General features: G+C 57.2%; 1 protein-coding gene across 3 annotated transcripts in view; it reads right to left on the bottom strand.

Annotated features, from left to right (window-relative positions):
* Positions 1-23,425, bottom strand: part of LOC146813651 (phosphofurin acidic cluster sorting protein 2-like) — a 1,059,532-nt gene that overhangs the window by 662,579 nt on the left and 373,528 nt on the right. For all 3 annotated transcript variants that reach the window (XM_085610139.1, XM_085610140.1, XM_085610141.1), the window contains exon 3: positions 16,409-16,498. In XM_085610139.1, the coding sequence (XP_085466265.1) occupies positions 16,409-16,498 (90 nt within the window). The remainder of the gene's footprint in view (positions 1-16,408; positions 16,499-23,425) is intronic.

The following is a 23,425-nucleotide window of genomic DNA, read 5'->3' as shown; positions in this document are numbered from 1 at the left end:
AATCTCATCACCTGGCACACTCAGACCCCCACCACCTTGGCACACTCAAGCCCCACCACCTGCCATACATAGACCCCACCACCTGGCACACGCAGACCCCATTCCATGGCGCATGCACACCTGCCCACCTGGTACATGCAAACCTCATCACCTGGCACACTCAGACCCCACCCCCTTGGCACACTCATACCCCACCACCCGCCATACATAGACCCCACCACCTGGCACACGCAGACCCCATTACAAGGCGCATGCACATCTGCCCACCTGGTACATGCATACCTCATCACCTGGCACACTCAGACCCCACCCCCTTGGCACACTCAAACCCCACCACCTGCCATACATAGACCCCACCACCTGGCACACGCAGACCCCTTTACACGGCGCATGCACACCTGCCCACCTGGTACATGCAAACCTGATCACCTGGCACACTCAGACCCCACCCCCTTGGCACACTCAAACCCCACCACCTGCCATACATAGATCCCACCACCTGGCACACGCAGACCCCATTACACGGCGCATGCACACCTGCCCACCTAGTACATGCATACCTCATCACCTGGCACACTCAGACCCCACCCCCTTGGCACACTAAAACCCCCCCACCTGCCATACATAGACCCCACCACCTGGCACACGCAGACCCCATTACATGGCGCATGCACACTTGCCCACCTAGTACATGCATACCTCATCACCTGGCACACTCAGACCCCCACCACCTGCCATACCAACACCCGACCACCGGGCACACGCAGACATCACCACCGGGCACACACAGATCCCACTACCGGGCACACTCAGACCCCACCACCTGACAAATGCAGACCCCACCACCGGATAAATGCAGACCCCACCACCTGGCACACTCAGACCCCACCACCTGCCATATGTAGACCCTACCACCTGCCATACGTAGACCCCACCACCTGCCATACGCAGACCCCACAACCTGGCCCACGCAGATCCCACAACCTGGCACACGCAGACCCCACCACCTGGCACACTCAGACCCCACCACCTGCCATATGTAGACCCCACAACCTGCCATACGTAGACCCCACCACCTGCCATACGTAGACCCCACCACCTGCCATACGCAGACCCCACAACCTGGCACACGCAGACCCTACCACCTGCCATACGTAGACCCCACCACCGGGTACACGCAGACCCCACCACCGGGCACACGCAGACCCCACCACCTGCCATATGCAGACCCCACAACCTGGCACACGCAGACCCCACAACCTGGCACACGCAGACCCCACCACCTGGCACACTCAGACCCCACCACCGGGTAAATGCAGACCCCACCACCTGGTACATGCATACCTCATCACCTGGCACACTCAGACCCCACCACCTGCCATACGTAGACCCGACCACTGGGCACACGCAGACCCCACCACCGGGCACACACAGACCCCACCACCGGGCACACTCAGACCCCACCACCTGATAAATGCAGACCCCACCACTGGGCACACGCAGACCCCACCACCGGGCACACTCAGACCCCACCACCTGATAAATGCAGACCCCGCCACTGGGCACACACAGACCCCACCACCGGGGACAGGCAGACCCTACCACCTGGAAAATGCAGACCCCACCACTGGGTAAATGCAGACCCCACCACCTGGCTCACTCAGACCCCACCACCTGCCATACATAGACCCCACCACCTGGCACACGCAGACCCCATTACACGGCGCATGCACACCTGCCCACCTAGTACATGCATACCTCATCACCTGGCACACTCAGACCCCACCCCCTTGGCACACTCAAACCCCACCACCTGCCATACATAGACCCCACCACCTGGCACACGCAGACCCCATTACATTGCGCATGCACACTTGCCCACCTAGTACATGCATACCTCATCACCTGGCACACTCAGACCCCCACCACCTGCCATACCAACACCCGACCACCGGGCACACGCAGACCTCACCACCGGGCACACACAGATCCCACCACCGGGCACACTCAGACCCCACCACCTGATAAATGCAGAGCCCACCACTGGGTAAATGCAGACCCCACCGCCTGGCACACTCAGACCCCACCACCTGCCATATGTAGACCCTACCACCTGCCATACGTAGACCCCACCACCTGCCATACGCAGACCCCACAACCTGGCACACGCAGATCCCACAACCTGGCACACGCAGACGCCACCACCTGGCACACTCAGACCCCACCACCTGCCATATGTAGACCCCACAACCTGCCATACGTAGACCCCACCACCTGCCATACGTAGACCCCACCACCTGCCATACGCAGACCCCACAACCTGGCACACGCAGACCCTACCACCTGCCATACGTAGACCCCACCAGCGGGTACACGCAGACCCCACCACCGGGCACACGCAGACCCCACCACCTGCCATACGCAGACCCCACAACCTGGCACACGCAGACCCCACAACCTGGCACACGCAGACCCCACCACCTGGCACACTCAGACCCCACCACCTGCCATACATAGACCCTGTTAGACGGACCGGGAGGGTCGGCCGAGGACAAGGGGAGAGGTCTCCGGGGAGAGCCGTCTCCAGCGATCGTACAGATAAATAACTTCCCCCCCACAGACAGACACCACACAAGGAGAAGATTTTAGCGTTCTTTATAGGCAATTTCTTATGGTACGATGAAATGGTACAAGGAGGTCTGGACTCAGGAGTCCCCTCGATTCAAGTCTCTCAAGATGGGGAAAGGGGGTAGCGGGACAGTCTGGTAGTTGAGATGGTATGGTGGATAGCTCACAATCCTCGAGCTCGGTGTTCTAGCTGGGACGGGCCGCGGCAGCGCCAGCAGGTCCCGGTGAAGATGGTTGATACACGGTCCGCGGCAGCGCCAGCAGGTTCCGGAAAGATGGTCGTTACACGGTCCGCGGCAGCGCCAGCAGGTCCCGGTGAAGATGGTCGTTACAACGGGCCGCGGCAGCGCCAGCAGGTCCCGACTAGGATGGATGTTGCAGAAGGCCGCGGCAGCGCCAGCAGGCAGGACGATAGTTCACAAGATAGGGCTACGGCAGCGCCAGTAGTCCGTCAAGGCTGAGTTCTCTCGGTGTCTCTCGACTCCAGGATACAACTCCCGTCCTGCTCTGGAGCTGCCCTAGTTATAGGTCTGGCGCCCTTTGATGTCCGGACCCTCGCACTTGGAGGTCGGAGGGTCCGGGATGAAGGTGTCCAGACACCCAGCAGGGGGTGGAGCCAGCGCCTGGGGGAGCTGGAGGCGATCGGCACCTGGTGGGGGAGAGCCCTTGACGCTTCGTTCTCCCATTGACCTGCCAAGTGGTCCGCTCACCTCCTGGGTGGATGGTGGTGCCGGAATGTCGGGGCCGGCCAGGCCCAGGGTTAGGGTCGGGTGGAGGCCACGCGGCCTCGTGGCGCAGGGCCCAAGATGGCGGTTTGATCCGGCCGGGGGAGCCGGTGGTGGCTCGGTCCCGTGATACATGGAGGTCCGGGGGCAGGAGTTCCGTCGGGAGACGGGGTGCGGGTGATTCTTTGTGGGTCACGCCTGGCGGGCCGGGGCTTGGGCCCTGTCATGCGGGGAGGGAGCAAGCCCTTCGTGTGGCCTGTCCAACATGCGTCCCCCCCAGCTGAAGGCGGGGAGAGTCACCCATCTTCCTGGGGACTCTCCTCGTCGAGGCGGAAAAAGCGTGACAGGCCATCTGCGCTGGCGTGGTCTTGGCCCGGTCGATGTTCCACGGTGAAGTCCATTCCCTGCAGGGAGATGGACCAGCGCAATAGTTTTGGGTTCTCCCCCCCGCATCTGCATCAGCCACTGCAGGGGTCGATGGTCGGTTTGTACCCGGAAGTGGGTACCGAAGAGATAGGGCCGGAGCTTTTTGAGGGCCCACACCACTGCGAAGGCCTCCCTCTCGATTGTGCTCCAGCGCTGTTCTCGGGCCAGGAGACGTCTGCTGATGAAGGCCACCGGCTGGTCATGGCCCTCGGGGTTCAGTTGGGAAAGAACCGCTCCGATGCCGTGGTCGGAGGCATCTGTCTGTACAATGAATTCCCGACTGTAATCGGGGGCCTGGAGCACAGGGGCGGTGCACAGGGCGGCCTTCAGCTTTTCGAAGGCCGCTTGACAGTCGGGGGTCCAGTTAATCCGCTTCGGCTGGTTTTTGGACGTGAGACCCGTGAGGGGCCCCACAATGCTGCCGTAGTTCCTCACGAACCGCCGGTAGTAGCCGGTGAGCCCCAAGAAGGCTCGGACCTCGGTCTGGGTGACGGGGGGCTGCCAGGACTGGATGGCAGCAATTTTAAGTTGCAGCGGGGCCACCAGCCCGCTTCCCACCTGGTGGCCGAGGTAGGTCACGGACCCTTGACCAATTTGGCATTTGCCGGCCTTAATCGTGAGGCCGGCCCGCTGGAGGGCCTGCAGGACCTTTTGGAGGTGGAGGAGGTGGTCGGACCAGTGGCGGCTGTACACAGCGATATCGTCCAGGTAGGCGGTGCTGAACTCTTCGAGCCCTGCCAAGACCTGGTTCACTAGACGTTGAAAATTAGCGGGGGCATTCTTCATGCCTAAGGGCATGACCTTGAAGTGGTAGTGGCCATCGGGGGTAGAGAAGGCGGACCGTTCCTGAGCCCGGGGTGTGAGACCGATCTGCCAGTAGCCCGCTGTTAGGTCGAAGATGCTGAGGTAGCGGGCGGCCCCCAGCCGGTCGATCAATTCATCCGCTCGGGGGATAGGATGAGCGTCGGTCCGGGTGACAGCGTTCAAGCCCCGGTAGTCAACGCAAAATCTCAGTTCAGGTGTGGTGCCGGGGGCAGCGGCTTTGGGGACCAGTACAACCGGGCTGGCCCAGGGGCTGTCCGAGGGCTCGATGACCCCGATCGTGAGCATTTTGGCCACTTCCTCTTGGATGCAGGTCCGTACCCGATCTGGCACGCGGTAGGCCCGGTGTCGGATAGGGGGACTGTCCCCGGTGTCCACGTCGTGCAAGCACCAAGGGGTGATCCCGGGGGTGAGGGAGAACAGTGTAGCGAACCGCAGCAGGAGGTCCCGGCAGCCCTGGCGTTGCTCCGGGGTGAGGGCATCTGAGTCTTCAGGAGATCCGGGAGGGGTTCGGAGTCCTCCTCCGCCCCACTGTCCGTAGCCATCAGGAGGCTGAGTTCTGAGCGCACAAAGTGTGGTTTGAGTCTGTTGGTGTGGAGGACCCGAAGGGGGTTCCGGGGGGTCCCCATGTCGATGAGGTAAGTGACTGGGCTTTTGCGCTCGACCACTTTGAAGGGCCCCGTCCACTTATCTTGCAAGGCACATGGTTCGGTGGGGGACATCACCCACACTTGTTGACCAGGTTCGAACTCGACGGAGGAGGCATTGTGATCGTACCATTTTTTCATGTCCTCCTGACTGGCCTCGAGGTTCGCCTTGGCCATCTCCCTGAAGCGCCGGGTCTGATTGCGTAGGGCCAGGAGGTACTTGAAGACGTCTGGAGGGGTCTTTAGGGGGGCCATCTCCCAACCTTCTTTGACTAGGCTGAGGGGCCCTCGCACAGGGTGCCCGTACAGGAGTTCGAAAGGGCTAAAGCCGAGGGACTTCTGGGGAACTTCTCGATAGGCGAAGAGGAGGCACGGGAGTAGTACATCCCACTGGCGACGGAGGGGCTCTTCCAATCCCCCAATCATCCCCTTGAGGGTGCGGTTGAATCGCTCCACTAGTCCGTTCCCTTGGGGGTGATAGGGGGTCGTGAATCGGTAGGTGACCCCGCACTGTTGCCAGAGGGACTTCATATATTTTGAGATAAAGTTCGTGCCTCGGTCGCTGACGACTTCTCGGGGGAAGCCCACCCGGGAGAAGATCCCCATTAGGGCCCTGCCAACCACCGGAGCTGTTACAGTTCGTAGGGGCACCGCCTCGGGGTAGCGGGTGGCGTGGTCCACCAGTACCAGGATGAACCTATGTCCTTGTGCCGTGCGGGGGTCCAGGGGCCCCACAATGTCTATTCCTACCCTCTCGAACGGGGTGGTGACCACTGGGAAGGGCTGCAGCGGGGCTTTCAGCTTACGGCCGCTTTTCCCACTGGCCTGGCACGTGGGGCAGGACCGGCAGTGGTTAAGGACGTCGTTCCGCATCTTCGGCCAGAAAAAGTGAGTCACTAGGCGACTGTAGGTTTTGTCCTGGCCCAGGTGTCCAGCCAGGGGGACATCGTGGGCCAGAGTTAGTAGGAAGTCTCTGAAGCGGAGAGGTTCCTACCAGCACTCGACTGGCCCCTAGCTCTGCGATTCTTTGTTCGCTGTATAGCAGGTCGTTATCCCAATAGACCCAATGAGTTCCGGTGGAGTCCCCTGCGATCTGGGCGCTGGCTTGCTGGCGGAGTCCCTCGAGGGAGGGGCAGGCCTTTTGCTCCTGGCGGAACTGTTCTTGGGTGGCCCCCCCTTCTTGACGCCACTGAGCCAGGCCGGGAAGGTCCTGGGGTTGCGCGACCCCTTCGGCCGTTGGTTCTGGGGGGTTTGCCTCGTCGTTGGGTCGGTGCTGGCCTTGGTTGTTTCGGTTTTGCTCGTGTGGTCCTCTCCGGCCCACTCGGGTGCTTTCCCATCGGTCAGCTTCGGCGGCGAGTTGCCGGGGGTCAGTCAATTTACTGTCGAGGAGGTGCTGCCTGAGCTCGACGAAACAGTTGTTCGACAGATGCTCCCATACCATAAGGTTAAAGAGTTGCTCGTAGGTCGTTACATGGCTCCCCTTGATCCAACCCTCGAAGGCTCGGCTGAAATAGCTGACGTACTCCACCCAAGTCGTACCCGGGATCCGGGTGCAGTCTCTGAACCTCTGGCGGTACATCTCGGGCGTGAGGCCGTAGCGGGTGAGGAGGGCAGCCTTCATGTGGTCGTAGGACGTCATCTGGTGATCTGGGAGCTGCAATAGGGCATCGCGGCCTTCGTTGATGAACCTCCCCCATAGTCCGGCTCCCCAATCACTCCGGTCGATCCGGTGGGAGGTCATGGCGATCTCGTAGGCTTTGAACCACTGTTGTATGTCGTCCTCTCGGACATATTCTCGGACAACATCCTTGGGGATGTGGACTTTTTTCTCGGTTGCTCCCGGGGTGTGCGGTCGCTCAGGCACCCCCGGTTCTTTATTCTGTTTCCGAAGTTCTATTTCCGCCAGTTTGCGCTCGTGTTCGAGTGTTATTCTTTTTTCCTCGAGCTCTCTCTGTCTCTGTTTTTCTTCTCGTTCTTCTCGGAGCCGCAGATGTTCTAGATTTAGTTTCTGCTCGGCTAACTTTAGTTCACCGTCCATCTTGAGTCGTGCCATTTCCAACTCATGTAATCTGGTTCTTTCTCTTTCTTGGATCTCCTCCTGCGAGAGGCCCGTTCCCCGCTCCTCGGGAGCCGTGGCGTTCCCCTCTGGTGCGACACTGTTTTGGTCGGGGGATCCGGCGACCCCAGTGTCTGCCCACGACTCAAGGGCGCGCTTCAAATCGTCTTTGGTACTCAGGCCGGTGGTAGCAATGCCTAGTTCCATGCAGAATTGTTTAAGTTCGCGGTGGCTATATTCTTCCAACTTATCCATTTGGAACTTTTCCGTGGGACCGCTATCTTTGGCTGACATCGTGGTATTGTCGTGGGGTGAGCTACTCTCTGTACGATTACGCGTTGATTCGGATCCCACCGCTGCCACCAATGTTAGACGGACCGGGAGGGTCGGCCGAGGACAAGGGGAGAGGTCTCCGGGGAGAGCCGTCTCCAGCGATCGTACAGATAAATAACTTCCCCCCCACAGACAGACACCACACAAGGAGAAGATTTTAGCGTTCTTTATAGGCAATTTCTTATGGTACGATGAAATGGTACAAGGAGGTCTGGACTCAGGAGTCCCCTCGATTCAAGTCTCTCAAGATGGGGAAAGGGGGTAGCGGGACAGTCTGGTAGTTGAGATGGTATGGTGGATAGCTCACAATCCTCGAGCTCGGTGTTCTAGCTGGGACGGGCCGCGGCAGCGCCAGCAGGTCCCGGTGAAGATGGTTGATACACGGTCCGCGGCAGCGCCAGCAGGTTCCGGAAAGATGGTCGTTACACGGTCCGCGGCAGCGCCAGCAGGTCCCGGTGAAGATGGTCTTTACAACGGGCCGCGGCAGCGCCAGCAGGTCCCGACGAGGATGGATGTTGCAGAAGCCCACGGGAGCGCCAGCAGGCAGGACGATAGTTCACAAGATAGGGCTACGGCAGCGCCAGTAGTCCGTCAAGGCTGAGTTCTCTCGGTGTCTCTCGACTCCAGGATACAACTCCCGTCCTGCTCTGGAGCTGCCCTAGTTATAGGTCTGGCGCCCTTTGATGTCCGGACCCTCGCACTTGGAGGTCGGAGGGTCCGGGATGAAGGTGTCCAGACACCCAGCAGGGGGTGGAGCCAGCGCCTGGGGGAGCTGGAGGCGATCGGCACCTGGCGGGGGAGAGCCCTTGACGCTTCGTTCTCCCATTGACCTGCCAAGTGGTCCGCTCACCTCCTGGGTGGATGGTGGTGCCGGAATGTCGGGGCCGGCCAGGCCCAGGGTTAGGGTCGGGAGGAGGCCACGCGGCCTCGTGGCGCAGGGCCCAAGATGGCGGTTTGATCCGGCCGGGGGAGCCGGTGGTGGCTCGGTCCCGTGATACATGGAGGTCCGGGGGCAGGAGTTCCGTCGGGAGACGGGGTGCGGGTGATTCTTTGTGTGTCACGCCTGGCGGGCCGGGGCTTGGGCCCTGTCATGCGGGGAGGGAGCAAGCCCTTCGTGTGGCCTGTCCAACATGCGTCCCCCCCAGCTGAAGGCGGGGAGAGTCACCCATCTTCCTGGGGACTCTCCTCGTCGAGGCGGAAAAAGCGTGACAGGCCATCTGCGTTGGCGTGGTCTTGGCCCGGTCGATGTTCCACGGTGAAGTCCATTCCCTGCAGGGAGATGGACCAGCGCAATAGTTTTGGGTTCTCCCCCCCGCATCTGCATCAGCCACTGCAGGGGTCGATGGTCGGTTTGTACCCGGAAGTGGGTACCGAAGAGATAGGGCCGGAGCTTTTTGAGGGCCCACACCACTGCGAAGGCCTCCCTCTCGATTGTGCTCCAGCGCTGTTCTCGGGCCAGGAGACGTCTGCTGATGAAGGCCACCGGCTGGTCATGGCCCTCGGGGTTCAGTTGGGAAAGAACCGCTCCGATGCCGTGGTCGGAGGCATCTGTCTGTACAATGAATTCCCGACTGTAATCGGGGGCCTGGAGCACAGGGGCGGTGCACAGGGCGGCCTTCAGCTTTTCGAAGGCCGCTTGACAGTCGGGGGTCCAGTTAATCCGCTTCGGCTGGTTTTTGGACGTGAGACCCGTGAGGGGCCCCACAATGCTGCCGTAGTTCCTCATGAACCGCCGGTAGTAGCCGGTGAGCCCCAAGAAGGCTTGGACCTCGGTCTGGGTGACGGGGGGCTGCCAGGACTGGATGGCAGCAATTTTAAGTTGCAGCGGGGCCACCAGCCCGCTTCCCACCTGGTGCCCGAGGTAGGTCACGGACCCTTGACCAATTTGGCATTTGCCGGCCTTAATCGTGAGGCCGGCCCGCTGGAGGGCCTGCAGGACCTTTTGGAGGTGGAGGAGGTGGTCGGACCAGTGGCGGCTGTACACAGCGATATCGTCCAGGTAGGCGGTGCTGAACTCTTCGAGCCCTGCCAAGACCTGGTTCACTAGACGTTGAAAAGTAGCGGGGGCATTCTTCATGCCGAAGGGCATGACCTTGAAGTGGTAGTGGCCATCGGGGGTAGAGAAGGCGGACCGTTCCTGAGCCCGGGGTGTGAGACCGATCTGCCAGTAGCCCGCTGTTAGGTCGAAGATGCTGAGGTAGCGGGCGGCCCCCAGCCGGTCGATCAATTCATCCGCTCGGGGGATAGGATGAGCGTCGGTCCGGGTGACAGCGTTCAAGCCCTGGTAGTCAACGCAAAATCTCAGTTCAGGTGTGGTGCCGGGGGCAGCGGCTTTGGGGACCAGTACAACCGGGCTGGCCCAGGGGCTGTCCGAGGGCTCGATGACCCCGATCGTGAGCATTTTGGCCACTTCATCTTGGATGCAGGTCCGTACCCGATCTGGCACGCGGTAGGCCCGGTGTCGGATAGGGGGACTGTCCCCGGTGTCCACGTCGTGCAAGCACCAAGGGGTGATCCCGGGGGTGAGGGAGAACAGTGTAGCGAACCGCAGCAGGAGGTCCCGGCAGCCCTGGCGTTGCTCCGGGGTGAGGGCATCTGAGTCTTCAGGAGATCCGGGAGGGGTTCGGAGTCCTCCTCCGCCCCACTGTCCGTAGCCATCAGGAGGCTGAGTTCTGAGCGCACAAAGTGTGGTTTGAGTCTGTTGGTGTGGAGGACCCGAAGGGGGTTCCGGGGGGTCCCCATGTCGATGAGGTAAGTGACGGGGCTTTTGCGCTCGACCACTTTGAAGGGCCCCGTCCACTTATCTTGCAAGGCACATGGTTCGGTGGGGGACATCACCCACACTTGTTGACCAGGTTCGAACTCGACGGAGGAGGCATTGTGATCGTACCATTTTTTCATGTCCTCCTGACTGGCCTCGAGGTTCGCCTTGGCCATCTCCCTGAAGCGCCGGGTCTGATTGCGTAGGGCCAGGAGGTACTTGAAGACGTCTGGAGGGGTCTTTAGGGGGGCCATCTCCCAACCTTCTTTGACTAGGCTGAGGGGCCCTCGCACAGGGTGCCCGTACAGGAGTCCGAAAGGGCTAAAGCCGAGGGACTTCTGGGGAACTTCTCGATAGGCGAAGAGGAGGCACGGGAGTAGTACATCCCACTGGCGACGGAGGGGCTCTTCCAATCCCCCAATCATCCCCTTGAGGGTGCGGTTGAATCGCTCCACTAGTCCGTTCCCTTGGGGGTGATAGGGGGTCGTGAATCGGTAGGTGACCCCGCACTGTTGCCAGAGGGACTTCATATATTTTGAGATAAAGTTCGTGCCTCGGTCGCTGACGACTTCTCGGGGGAAGCCCACCCGGGAGAAGATCCCCATTAGGGCCCTGCCAACCACCGGAGCTGTTACAGTTCGTAGGGGCACCGCCTCGGGGTAGCGGGTGGCGTGGTCCACCAGTACCGGGATGAACCTATGTCCTTGTGCCGTGCGGGGGTCCAGGGGCCCCACAATGTCTATTCCTACCCTCTCGAACGGGGTGGTGACCACTGGGAAGGGCTGCAGCGGGGCTTTCAGCTTACGGCCCCTTTCCCACTGGCCTGGCACGTGGGGCAGGACCGGCAGTGGTTAAGGACGTCGTTCCGCATCTTCGGCCAGAAAAAGTGAGTCACTAGGCGACTGTAGGTTTTGTCCTGGCCCAGGTGTCCAGCCAGGGGGACATTGTGGGCCAGAGTTAGTAGGAAGTCTCTGAAGCGGAGAGGTACCACCAGCACTCGACTGGCCCCTAGCTCTGCGATTCTTTGTTCTCTGTATAGCAGGTCGTTATCCCAATAGACCCAATGAGTTCCGGTGGAGTCCCCTGCGATCTGGGCGCTGGCTTGCTGGCGGAGTCCCTCGAGGGAGGGGCAGGCCTTTTGCTCCTGGCGGAACTGTTCTTGGGTGGCCCCCCCTTCTTGACGCCACTGAGCCAGGCCGGGAAGGTCCTGGGGTTGCGCGACCCCTTCGGCCGTTGGTTCTGGGGGGTTTGCCTCGTCGTTGGGTCGGTGCTGGCCTTGGTTGTTTCGGTTTTGCTCGTGTGGTCCTCTCCGGCCCACTCGGGTGCTTTCCCATCGGTCAGCTTCGGCGGCGAGTTGCCGGGGGTCAGTCAATTTACTGTCGAGGAGGTGCTGCCTGAGCTCGACGAAACAGTTGTTCGACAGATGCTCCCATACCATAAGGTTAAAGAGTTGCTCGTAGGTCGTTACATGGCTCCCCTTGATCCAACCCTCGAAGGCTCGGCTGAAATAGCTGACGTACTCCACCCAAGTCGTACCCGGGATCCGGGTGCAGTCTCTGAACCTCTGGCGGTACATCTCGGGCGTGAGGCCGTAGCGGGTGAGGAGGGCAGCCTTCATGTGGTCGTAGGACGTCATCTGGTGATCTGGGAGCTGCAATAGGGCATCGCGGCCTTCGTTGATGAACCTCCCCCATAGTCCGGCTCCCCAATCACTCCGGTCGATCCGGTGGGAGGTCATGGCGATCTCGTAGGCTTTGAACCACTGTTGTATGTCGTCCTCTCGGACATATTCTCGGACAACATCCTTGGGGATGTGGACTTTTTTCTCGGTTGCTCCCGGGGTGTGCGGTCGCTCAGGCACCCCCGGTTCTTTATTCTGTTTCCGAAGTTCTATTTCCGCCAGTTTGCGCTCGTGTTCGAGTGTTATTCTTTTTTCCTCGAGCTCTCTCTGTCTCTGTTTTTCTTCTCGTTCTTCTCGGAGCCGCAGATGTTCTAGATTTAGTTTCTGCTCGGCTAACTTTAGTTCACCGTCCATCTTGAGTCGTGCCATTTCCAACTCATGTAATCTGGTTCTTTCTCTTTCTTGGATCTCCTCCTGCGAGAGGCCCGTTCCCCGCTCCTCGGGAGCCGTGGCGTTCCCCTCTGGTGCGACACTGTTTTGGTCGGGGGATCCGGCGACCCCAGTGTCTGCCCACGACTCAAGGGCGCGCTTCAAATCGTCTTTGGTACTCAGGCCGGTGGTAGCAATGCCTAGTTCCATGCAGAATTGTTTAAGTTCGCGGTGGCTATATTCTTCCAACTTATCCATTTGGAACTTTTCCGTGGGACCGCTATCTTTGGCTGACATCGTGGTATTGTCGTGGGGTGAGCTACTCTCTGTACGATTACGCGTTGATTCGGATCCCACCGCTGCCACCAATGTTAGACGGACCGGGAGGGTCGGCCGAGGACAAGGGGAGAGGTCTCCGGGGAGAGCCGTCTCCAGCGATCGTACAGATAAATAACTTCCCCCCCACAGACAGACACCACACAAGGAGAAGATTTTAGCGTTCTTTATAGGCAATTTCTTATGGTACGATGAAATGGTACAAGGAGGTCTGGACTCAGGAGTCCCCTCGATTCAAGTCTCTCAAGATGGGGAAAGGGGGTAGCGGGACAGTCTGGTAGTTGAGATGGTATGGTGGATAGCTCACAATCCTCGAGCTCGGTGTTCTAGCTGGGACGGGCCGCGGCAGCGCCAGCAGGTCCCGGTGAAGATGGTTGATACACGGTCCGCGGCAGCGCCAGCAGGTTCCGGAAAGATGGTCGTTACACGGTCCGCGGCAGCGCCAGCAGGTCCCGGTGAAGATGGTCGTTACAACGGGCCGCGGCAGCGCCAGCAGGTCCCGACGAGGATGGATGTTGCAGAAGGCCGCGGCAGCGCCAGCAGGCAGGACGATAGTTCACAAGATAGGGCTACGGCAGCGCCAGTAGTCCGTCAAGGCTGAGTTCTCTCGGTGTCTCTCGACTCCAGGATACAACTCCCGTCCTGCTCTGGAGCTGCCCTAGTTATAGGTCTGGCGCCCTTTGATGTCCGGACCCTCGCACTTGGAGGTCGGAGGGTCCGGGATGAAGGTGTCCAGACACCCAGCAGGGGGTGGAGCCAGCGCCTGGGGGAGCTGGAGGCGATCGGCACCTGGCGGGGGAGAGCCCTTGACGCTTCGTTCTCCCATTGACCTGCCAAGTGGTCCGCTCACCTCCTGGGTGGATGGTGGTGCCGGAATGTCGGGGCCGGCCAGGCCCAGGGTTAGGGTCGGGTGGAGGCCACGCGGCCTCGTGGCGCAGGGCCCAAGATGGCGGTTTGATCCGGCCGGGGGAGCCGGTGGTGGCTCGGTCCCGTGATACATGGAGGTCCGGGGGCAGGAGTTCCGTCGGGAGACGGGGTGCGGGTGATTCTTTGTGGGTCACGCCTGGCGGGCCGGGGCTTGGGCCCTGTCATGCGGGGAGGGAGCAAGCCCTTCGTGTGGCCAGTCCAACAGACCCCACCACATGCCATACGCTGACCCCACAACCTGGCAAACATAGACTCCACCACCTGCCATACACAGACCCCACCACCTGGTACATGCATATCTCATCACCTGGCACTTTCAGACCCCACCACCGGGTAAATACTGACCCCACCACCAGGTAAATGCAGACCCCACCACCTGGCACACTCAGACCCCACCACCTGCCATACATAGACCCCACCACCGGACACACACAGACCCCACCACCTGGCACAGGCAGACCCCATTACATGGCGCATGCACACTTGGTACATGCATACCTCATCACCTGGCACACTCAGACCCCACCACCGGGTAAATGCAGACCCCACCACCTGGTACATGCATACCTCATCACCTGGCACACTCAGACCCCACCACCTGCCATACGTAGACCCGACCACTAGGCACACGCAGACCCCACCACCGGGCACACACAGACCCCACCACCGGGCACATTTGGACCCCACCACCTGATAAATGCAGACCCCCACCACTGGGCACACGCAGACCCCACCACCGGGCACACTCAGACCCCACCACCTGATAAATGCAGACCCCGCCACTGGGCACACACAGACCCCACCACCGGGGACACGCAGACCCTACCACCTGGAAAATGCAGACCCCACCACTGGGTAAATGCAGACCCCACCACCTGGCTCACTCAGACCCCACCACCTGCCATACATACACCCCACCACCTGCCACACGCAGACCCCACAACCTGGCACACGCAGACCCACCAAGTGCCATACGTAGACTCCACCACCGAGTACACGCAGACCCCACCACCGGGCACACGCAGACCCTACCACCTGCCATACGCAGACACGACCTCCTGGTACATGCATACCTCATCACCTGGCACATTTAGACCCCACCACCGGGTAAATACAGACCCCATAACCGGATAAATTCAGACCCCACCACCTGGCACACTCAGACCCCACCACCTGCCATACGTAGACCCCACCACTGGGCACACGCAGACCCCACCACCTGGAAAATGCAGACCCCACCACTGGGTAAATGCAGACCCTACCACCTGGCACACTCAAACCCCACCACCTGTCATACATAGACCCCACCACCGGACACATGCAGACCCCACCACCTGGCACACACAGACCCCACCACCTGGCCAACGCAGACACAATCACCTGGTACACACAGACCCCACCACCTGGGACACACAGACCCCACCACCTGGGACACTCAGACCCCACCACTGGGTGAATGCAGACCCCACAACCTGGCACACGCAGACCCCACCACCTGGCACACTCAGACACAATCACCTGGCATACGCATATCCCACCACATGGCACACTGAGACACAATCACCTGGCACACCCAAATCCCACCACCTGCCATACGTAGGCCCCACCACCGGGCACACGCAGACCTCATCACCTGGCACATGCAGACCTCATCATCTAACACATGCAGACAGAATCACCGGGCACACGCGGACACAATCACCTAGCACACGCACACACAATCACCTGGCACATGCAGACATAATCATCTGGCACACGCAGACACAATCACCTGGCACACGCAGACGCAATCACCTGGCACACGCAGACGCAATCCCCTGGCCCACGCAGACACAATAACCTGGAACATGCAGACACAGTCACCTGCCACACGCTGACACAATCACCTGGCACATGCAGACGCAATCACCTAGCACACGCAGACGCAATCACCTGGCACACGCAGACACAATAACCTGGCACACGCAGACACAGTCACCTGGCACACGCTGACACAATCCCATGGAGCACGCAGACACAATCCCCTGGCACACGCAGACACAATCACCTGGCACACACAGACATAATGACCTGGCACACACAGGCCCCATCACCTGACACACGCAGACACAATCACCGCCACACACAGGCCCCATCACCTGACACACACAGATCTCATCACCTGGCAAACACAGACGTAGTCACATAGCACACACTGACCCCATTACCTGTTACATACAGACCCATCACCTGGAACTTACAGACCTCCATCACCTGACACACAAAGACCCAGTCACGTTGCACACGCAGACCTCATCCCCTGGTACTCACAGACCCATCACCTGGTACTCCCAGACCCTATCACCTGGTACTCGCAGACCCCCCTCACCTGGTACTTGCAGACCCCATCAACTGGTACTCACAGACCCCCATCACCTGGCACACATAGACCCAGTCACGTGGCACATGCAGGCCTCACCTTCTGGTACTCACAGACTCCATTAAGCTACATGAGCGTGAACATGGTTTTGTGTACACGTGTGTGCTTCATGAGCATGAACATGGTTTTGTGTACCAATGAGAAATGTCTCTAGTGCTCAGTGCTGGTAATAAGAAGGCAGGTGCCCTGGTCACTTGCCATACCCAGCTGGAATACTCCTGCTTCGAAAGAGGGGACCCTCCTTACATGGGGAGGGCTGAGATTAAGAGCCATCTTACCTGCAGTGAAAAGGTGAGCTCCAGACCCGTCTCCATCAGGCCCTCAGGAGGCAGGACATACTCGTTGGACCTCAGGACTCGTTTGGACCCCTGAAAGAACACAGAGTTATTTTTAGAAGCAGAGTCTGGAAAGGAGGTGACTACATCAGATCCTGGTTAGAGCAGGCTTGTCACAGCAAACAAAAGGCACTTTAAACAGGCATCCTGGCACTCTTGACGCCAGGTCAGGCCCTCACTGGACAGAAACGTAGTTCAGTGTAATGGTCTCCTCAGAGGTACAACATGACTTCACCCAAACCTGACACAAAGTCATCCTCATGGCTCCTGCACAAGGGCGCCTCCACTCCAAGTCAACAAGGAAGATCTTCCTGAAGTCATTCTGAATTCACCCAATGACATAAGCTGAGCTAATCTTGTAAATATCTGAGGATGTCATCCCAAACCATTCTGGAGTATGTGTAAAGGGCAAAGTATTTAAATTAGATTATTCTAGAGCAATAGAGGAAACTACTCTGGGGTGGCTTCCTAATGACTTCAATGCAAATTATGTGATGGTCATGGACCGCAGGAGGATGATTCTGTGATGACTTCAGGGGGTGCTGGATGACTCCAGGGTGAGTTCATAATGAAGCAGGGATGAGGATGGATCACTACAGGGTGGTTAATTAATGATTTAAAAATGGGTATGGATCACTCCAGGATGGGCAAATAATGATTTTAAAATTGGTCTGGATTGCTCCACGATGGCTAAAAACGATTTAATAATGGGCCTGGATTACTCCACGATGTTTAAATAATGATTTAGAAATGGGCCTGGATTACTCCGGAAGGAATAAAAAACTGATTTGCACATGGGCCTGGATGACCCGGCTATTTTTAAATAATGATTTAAACATGGGCCTGTATTACTACAGGATGGTTAAATAATGATTTAAAAATAGGTCTAGATTACTCTGCAATGATTAAATAATGATTTAAAAATGAGCTTAGATTACTACAGGATGACTAAATAATGATTAAAAAATGGGCAAGGATGACTCCACGATGGTTAAATAATGATTTAAATAGGAGCTTGGATTACTACAGGATGGTTAAATAATGATTTTAAATGGGTCTGGATAACTCCGGGGTGGTTAAATAATGATTTAAAAATGGGCCTGGATAACTAAAGGATGGTTAAACAACGATTTATAAATGGGTCTGGATTACTCCGTGATTGTTAAATAATGATTTAAAAATGGACTTAGATTACACTTGGATCATTAAATAATGATTTTAAAATGGTTCTGAATTACTCGGCGATGAATAATGATTTACAAATGGGCCTGGATGACGTCGCAATAGTTAAATAATGATTTAAAAATGGGCCTGGATTACAACAGGATGGGTAAATAATGATTTAAAACCGGTCTGGATCACTCCGGGATGGTTAAATACTGATTTAAAAATGGGCTGGCATTATTACAGGATGATTAAATAATGATTTAAAAATGGGCCTGGATGACTACGTAATGGTTAAATGATTTAAAAATGGACCTGGATTACTACAGGATGGTTAAACAACGATTTAAAATTGGTCTGGATAACTCCAGGATCACTCTGGGATGGTTAAATAATGAATGAAAAAAAAGGGTCTGGATCACTACAGGATGGTTAAATAATGATTTTAAATAGGCTTGATTACTCTGGGATGATTAAATAATGATTTAAAAACGGGACTGGGTGACTCCGCAATGGTTAAATGATGATCAAATTATGGGCCTGGATTACTAAAGAATGGTTAAATAATGATTCAAAAATGGGTCTGGATTACTCTGCAATGGTTAAATACTGATTAAAAAATGAACTTAGATTACTCCAGGATGATTAAATAATGATTTTAAAATGGGCCTTGATGACTCCGCAATGGTTAAATAATGATTTTAAAATGGGTTTGGATTACTCCGGGATGATTACATAATGATTTAAAGATGGGATTGTATTACTCTGAGATGATTAAATAATGATTTAAAAGTTGTTCTGGGTTACTTCTCGATGGTTAAATAATTATTTTAAATGGGTCTGGATTACTACAGGATGTTTATATAGTGATTTAAAAAGGGGTGAGTATTACTCTGGGATGGTTAAATAACGATTTACAAATGGACCTGGATTACACCAGGATGAATAAATAATGATTTAAAGAAGTACTTGGATTACTGCATGATGATTAGATAATGATTTAAAAATAGTTCTGGGAGCATGGCCAAGATGGCGACTTGATAGGACGTGTTGCTCATCCTCTCCTGCTGGTTGCCTGACACAGCACTGGCGCTCTGCCGTATAGAGCGACCGGAGACCACACAACGAAGTTCCATTGAGGTTGCAGAGGTGGCGGTCCCCTCGGAGGGCGGCAGTGCCGGCGATATTCACTTAAACCGCTGCTAATAGCTTGGTGGCGAGAGGCGGCCTGGCCGCGTTCTACTGTGACGTGGTCTCGGCTCCAGAGAGGGGAATACCGCACTATGTATGCCCCACTGGAAGTGGGCCCCCGGCGGCGGACCGGGACTCTGAAGCCCACTACTGAGGGTGAAACCTGAAGTCTGGTGCAGCCCTGCCACCCAGCCCACTTAGGGGAGCCCTGCTGATAAACCCGACAGGCGTGCTGCCGGTGCGGCGGTACCGCCATCTTGGGTGAAGCCTCGAGGCCAGCCGCTGCCGTGGGACCCAGCCGGCGACACCACAGGCCTGACCATCGCTGCTGACATCAGGACCACAGGCAAGTGTCCGCGCCGCGGGGAAAAGCTGCAGTGCGCATCGGCACTGGGAGTTGTGGGGAGCAGTGTAGCTGCCGAAGCGGGACGGCAGAGCCTTGCAGCATCGGGTCCCACATAGAGCCAAAGCTGCGCGCACGGCTGGTGCCGCGGCGCCATTGCTGGGATCATGGTGGGCTGCGCTGCAGCGCCTTTGAGTCCTGCGAGCTTCACCGGGGGCCGCCTGGGGATACTGCGCCTACCCTTCGCGGAGCTTGCTGCGCCGGCTCCGACCCCCCATTGGGACCGAGGACTGTGAGGCTTGGCGACGGGTTGGTGGCGGCGGTCCGGCGTAGCTGGGGGGTTGCAGCCACCGGCATCCCTGAAGATATACTCCTAACCCCGAGGAGCACGTGGCGGCATAGAGTCTCGCCGCAATAGTGCCTGGCCACCAACGGGGGCTGTGTGCGAGACCTGGTATACTGCCACTGGAGTGCGACGCAGGAGCTTGAAGCTGTTGCACATCGTAATACAGCCGTCTTTCACTTTAAAGGCCCACCCACCAGCGCAAGACGCGGGGGCCCCTGTACGCCTGTTACGGCCTCTGGCCCACTCATAGCATGTCCACCTCCCGCGGCCGGTGGGATAAAACCCTCAAGGAACTCTTTGCAAAGACCCAAAGCGGCCAGAAAACCGGAGATACCGCATCGATGGGCGCTGAAGGAGGGCAACTGATCACTAAGGCCTTCCTGTAGTCACTGTTCGTGGCCCTGCGGGAAGATCTGGAAACGCTTAATCAGGAACTTACGGCGGAAATCAAAGAGGTCCACAGAGACATGGACGGCATCGGCGAAAGGGTCGTGGAACTTGAAGAAAAGGCTGACATGCGAGAGGTGGAGATGTCGACGTTACAACAAGAAGTTATACGCATTCACGACCAGCAGGTGGACCTGCAGCCCCACCTTGTGGACTTAGAAAACCGCTCTCGATGCACAATATCAGGATCCGGGGGATCAAAACCGATGAAACCGATATATTCAAATACGCCAGAGAGCTATTCAATCATGTTCTGGGGAACACGCTCAACACAGACATAGCACTAGACAGGGCGCACAGGGTGGGATCCGGATCAAAGAAGAAATCCTGCGGAAGGCGCGGCAGATGCATCCCTTGACATTCCGGGGCCAGCATCCGGTCCTGTACCAGGACCTCGCTGCTCTGACATTTCACAAGCGAAGAATCTTTCGACCAGTTACCTCATCCCTTCGCCAACGCGGCATCGCATACAGTTGGGGCCATCCGTTTCGCTTGATGTTACGCATGGATGACAAGCTGTTTCAGCTCCGTTCCCTAACGGAGGCCTGCCACCTTCTAGGAATTGATCCCCCGGCAGACGAGAGCAGCAACGAAGGCCCTACACCCGGCACAGACGATTTTAAGCCCCGATGGATGCAACAAGGCCGACGTCGCCCGATCAAACGGCCGGACCTGACCGAAATTTCCAAAGGCCAGAAGGCAGCGGTGGAGACTTTGCCGGCGAAACTCGCAAAGACACAGTCTGGGTGACTTCATCCTAATGCACCTGAGTCTCTTGATGGGTCCGCATATGCTAGGCGAGCCTAGCGGGAGGGAAAGGGGACATCACTGGCCACGACATATTCCCCATGGACAGTTCTCTCCGCTCATCGGCCGATGATGGACTATGACACGTCTTTTGTTGTTTTTCTAGTTCATTCCTGCTTCACTTTGTGGGTTCACTTATGAACTTTTTTGGGTATTATTTTGGGGGGTTTTTGGGGTTCCTTGTTCACCTGTTTGTGTTAGGTTGCATGGGTCCACGCAACCATTGCGCTTCTGCTTTACTACCCACTACGCGCCCCTGTAGTCCCAGACCCCAGATCTTTCGCTTACTCGCAGTCTTCCCGGTCCCCTAAATGCCTTTCACTACGATTAAAGTGCTCACCTTGAACGTACGGGGCCTTAATAATCCTGTGAAACATAAGGCAGTCCTGTCATGCTTGGAAATGCACATGCAGACATTTGCTTACTACAGGAGATGTGCCTTCTTGCTAGGGACTGCCATCGGTTCAGGTCCCGCAAGTTCCCGACGCAACTGTTCTCCTCGGGCCCCACCAAATCAGGCGGAGTGGCCATTTTAGTTGCCCAGGGGTTCAAAGGGGAGGTCCTACATAAAGAAGCCGAAATCAAGGGTAGACTGCTCACTTATCGATTTGCACTGGGCGGCCTGACATTCACCATTGGCTCCGTGTACGCCCCCAACGAAGGGCAAGAGCAATTTTTACACACAGTCCTCACTGAAGCAACAGCCACGACGGACCGCAGAATCCTCTTGGGGGGTTGACCTGAACTTGGTTTTCGATAATACCTTGGACAGATCAGGCCAACGTACTACTCAGTCCTGGGCGCTGTCGGCGGAGGGGCTAGCCCGCTTACACGATCTAGGCCTGCGGGACTTATGGCCCAGCTTTCATCCCCTTTTACTGGCCTCCGCACCCATTCAAGCGATGGCGAAGGGAGTGGAGATGGGGGTCGCCTCCCTCTCCGATCACGCGCCAGTCATCGCCACCCTCGCCCTCCCACCAACACAACTCCCCGTGCGGACGTGGCGACTCCGAGACACCCTTTTGCACCGGGTAGCGGTGGTTGACCATATACGACGCTCCATACCTCTCCCATAATGCTAATGGGGATACTACCCTCGCTACTCAGTGGGCAGCGCTCAAAGCGGTCGTGAGGGGGGGAATTGATAGCTCTCTCAGCGGCAGAGAACGCAGAGCACAGGCGCAAGTGGGATGAACTCACCCAAAAAACCAGGGAGTTAGAGCAAATACACCAACGGACAGCAGCTCCGCGGGTCTGGCACCAACTAAAATTCGTGTGGCAGAAACTCGCAGCATTAGATCAAGAAAGAGCGGAATTCGCAGCACTTTGGCTGCGCCATGCCTACCACACGGGAGGAGACAGATGCGGCCGCCTCCTAGCTCATAAATTACGTTAAACCCGACAGCGACAGGGGGTCCGGGAGATCTAGGGGGGTGACGGTAGGTGAGTCTCGGAGGATCTGGAGATTGCTGAGGCATTCCGGGATTGTTATGCCCGCCTTTACGCTGGTGCGCCGCTGTCTAACTCAGATGGGTCCACCTTCCTTGAGTCTGTGGACCTACCGGCCCTGACTAGAGCTCAAGCTGACCACCTCAACAGAGACTTTAGGGTTGAAGAGGTTGTCGCCGCCATCGCGCGCATCAAACCGGCTAAGGCCCCAGGGCCAGATGGCTTCTCCGCCATTTTTTATAAGACATTTTGTGCCCAGGTTGCACCGCTCCTTACCCAGCTCTTTAATTCGTTCGCTGAACCCGGAGCGATCCCTCGTGATATGTTAGAAGCCTCTATAGTAGTTTTCCCCAAACCAGGGAAAGATAAGACCACTTGCGTGGCCTATCGCCCCATTTTCCTCCTTAATATCGATCTTAAATTGTACACGGGTATCCTAGCTGCTTGCCTAGCACCCCACATGTCTGGCCTCATAGACCCGGACCAGGCGGGCTTTATTCCGGAACACCAAACCCCAGACAACACGAAACGGGCCTTACACCTAATAGAGAAAGCCACGCGCACACAGGGCGAATACATGATGTTCACTAACGATGCCGAGAAGGCCTTCGATAGGGTCCTTTGGCCCTATCTGGAGCAGGTTCTGGAAAGGGTGGGGCTGGGAGAGAGGTTCCGCACATACATTTTAAATTGTTATAAGTTCCCACAGCTAAAGTCCGCGTGAATGGTCACACCTCCTCCCGCTTTCCAATAGAAAGGGGCACAAGACAGGGGTGTTCCTTATCACCCATTCTTTTTGCGTTATACATGGAACCCCTAGCCGACAGGATACGCCACAACCCATTGATTACAGGGATTACATTTGGCAGCTATACCCACAAGATAAGTCTATATGCGGACAACGTCCTGATCTCGTTGTCCAATCCCAGAATTGTGTTGCCAGCGTGTCTAACGGATCTTGAGACCTTTACTCAGGCCTCGGGGTTTAGGGTAAACATGGACAAGTCAGTAGCCTTGGACCTCTCCCTAGCACACTCTACTCGCACACACTTACAGGGCCTCCACCCCATTCAATGGGCGACCGACACAATTTCATATTTAGGTATACAGCTAGCTCCTTCCCTGCCGGCCATCGTATCGGGTAACTACGCGCACCTGAGACAGAAGATCCGCAGGGAGCTTGGCCAGCGGAAGCACTATCCCCTCTCCTGGC

Source organism: Triturus cristatus, chromosome 6, assembly GCF_964204655.1.
Source record: "Triturus cristatus chromosome 6, aTriCri1.1, whole genome shotgun sequence".
Classification (NCBI taxonomy): Eukaryota; Metazoa; Chordata; class Amphibia; order Caudata; family Salamandridae; genus Triturus; species Triturus cristatus.
Note: the sequence above shows the minus strand (reverse complement) of the source record. Positions and strands in the feature narration are given on the sequence as shown.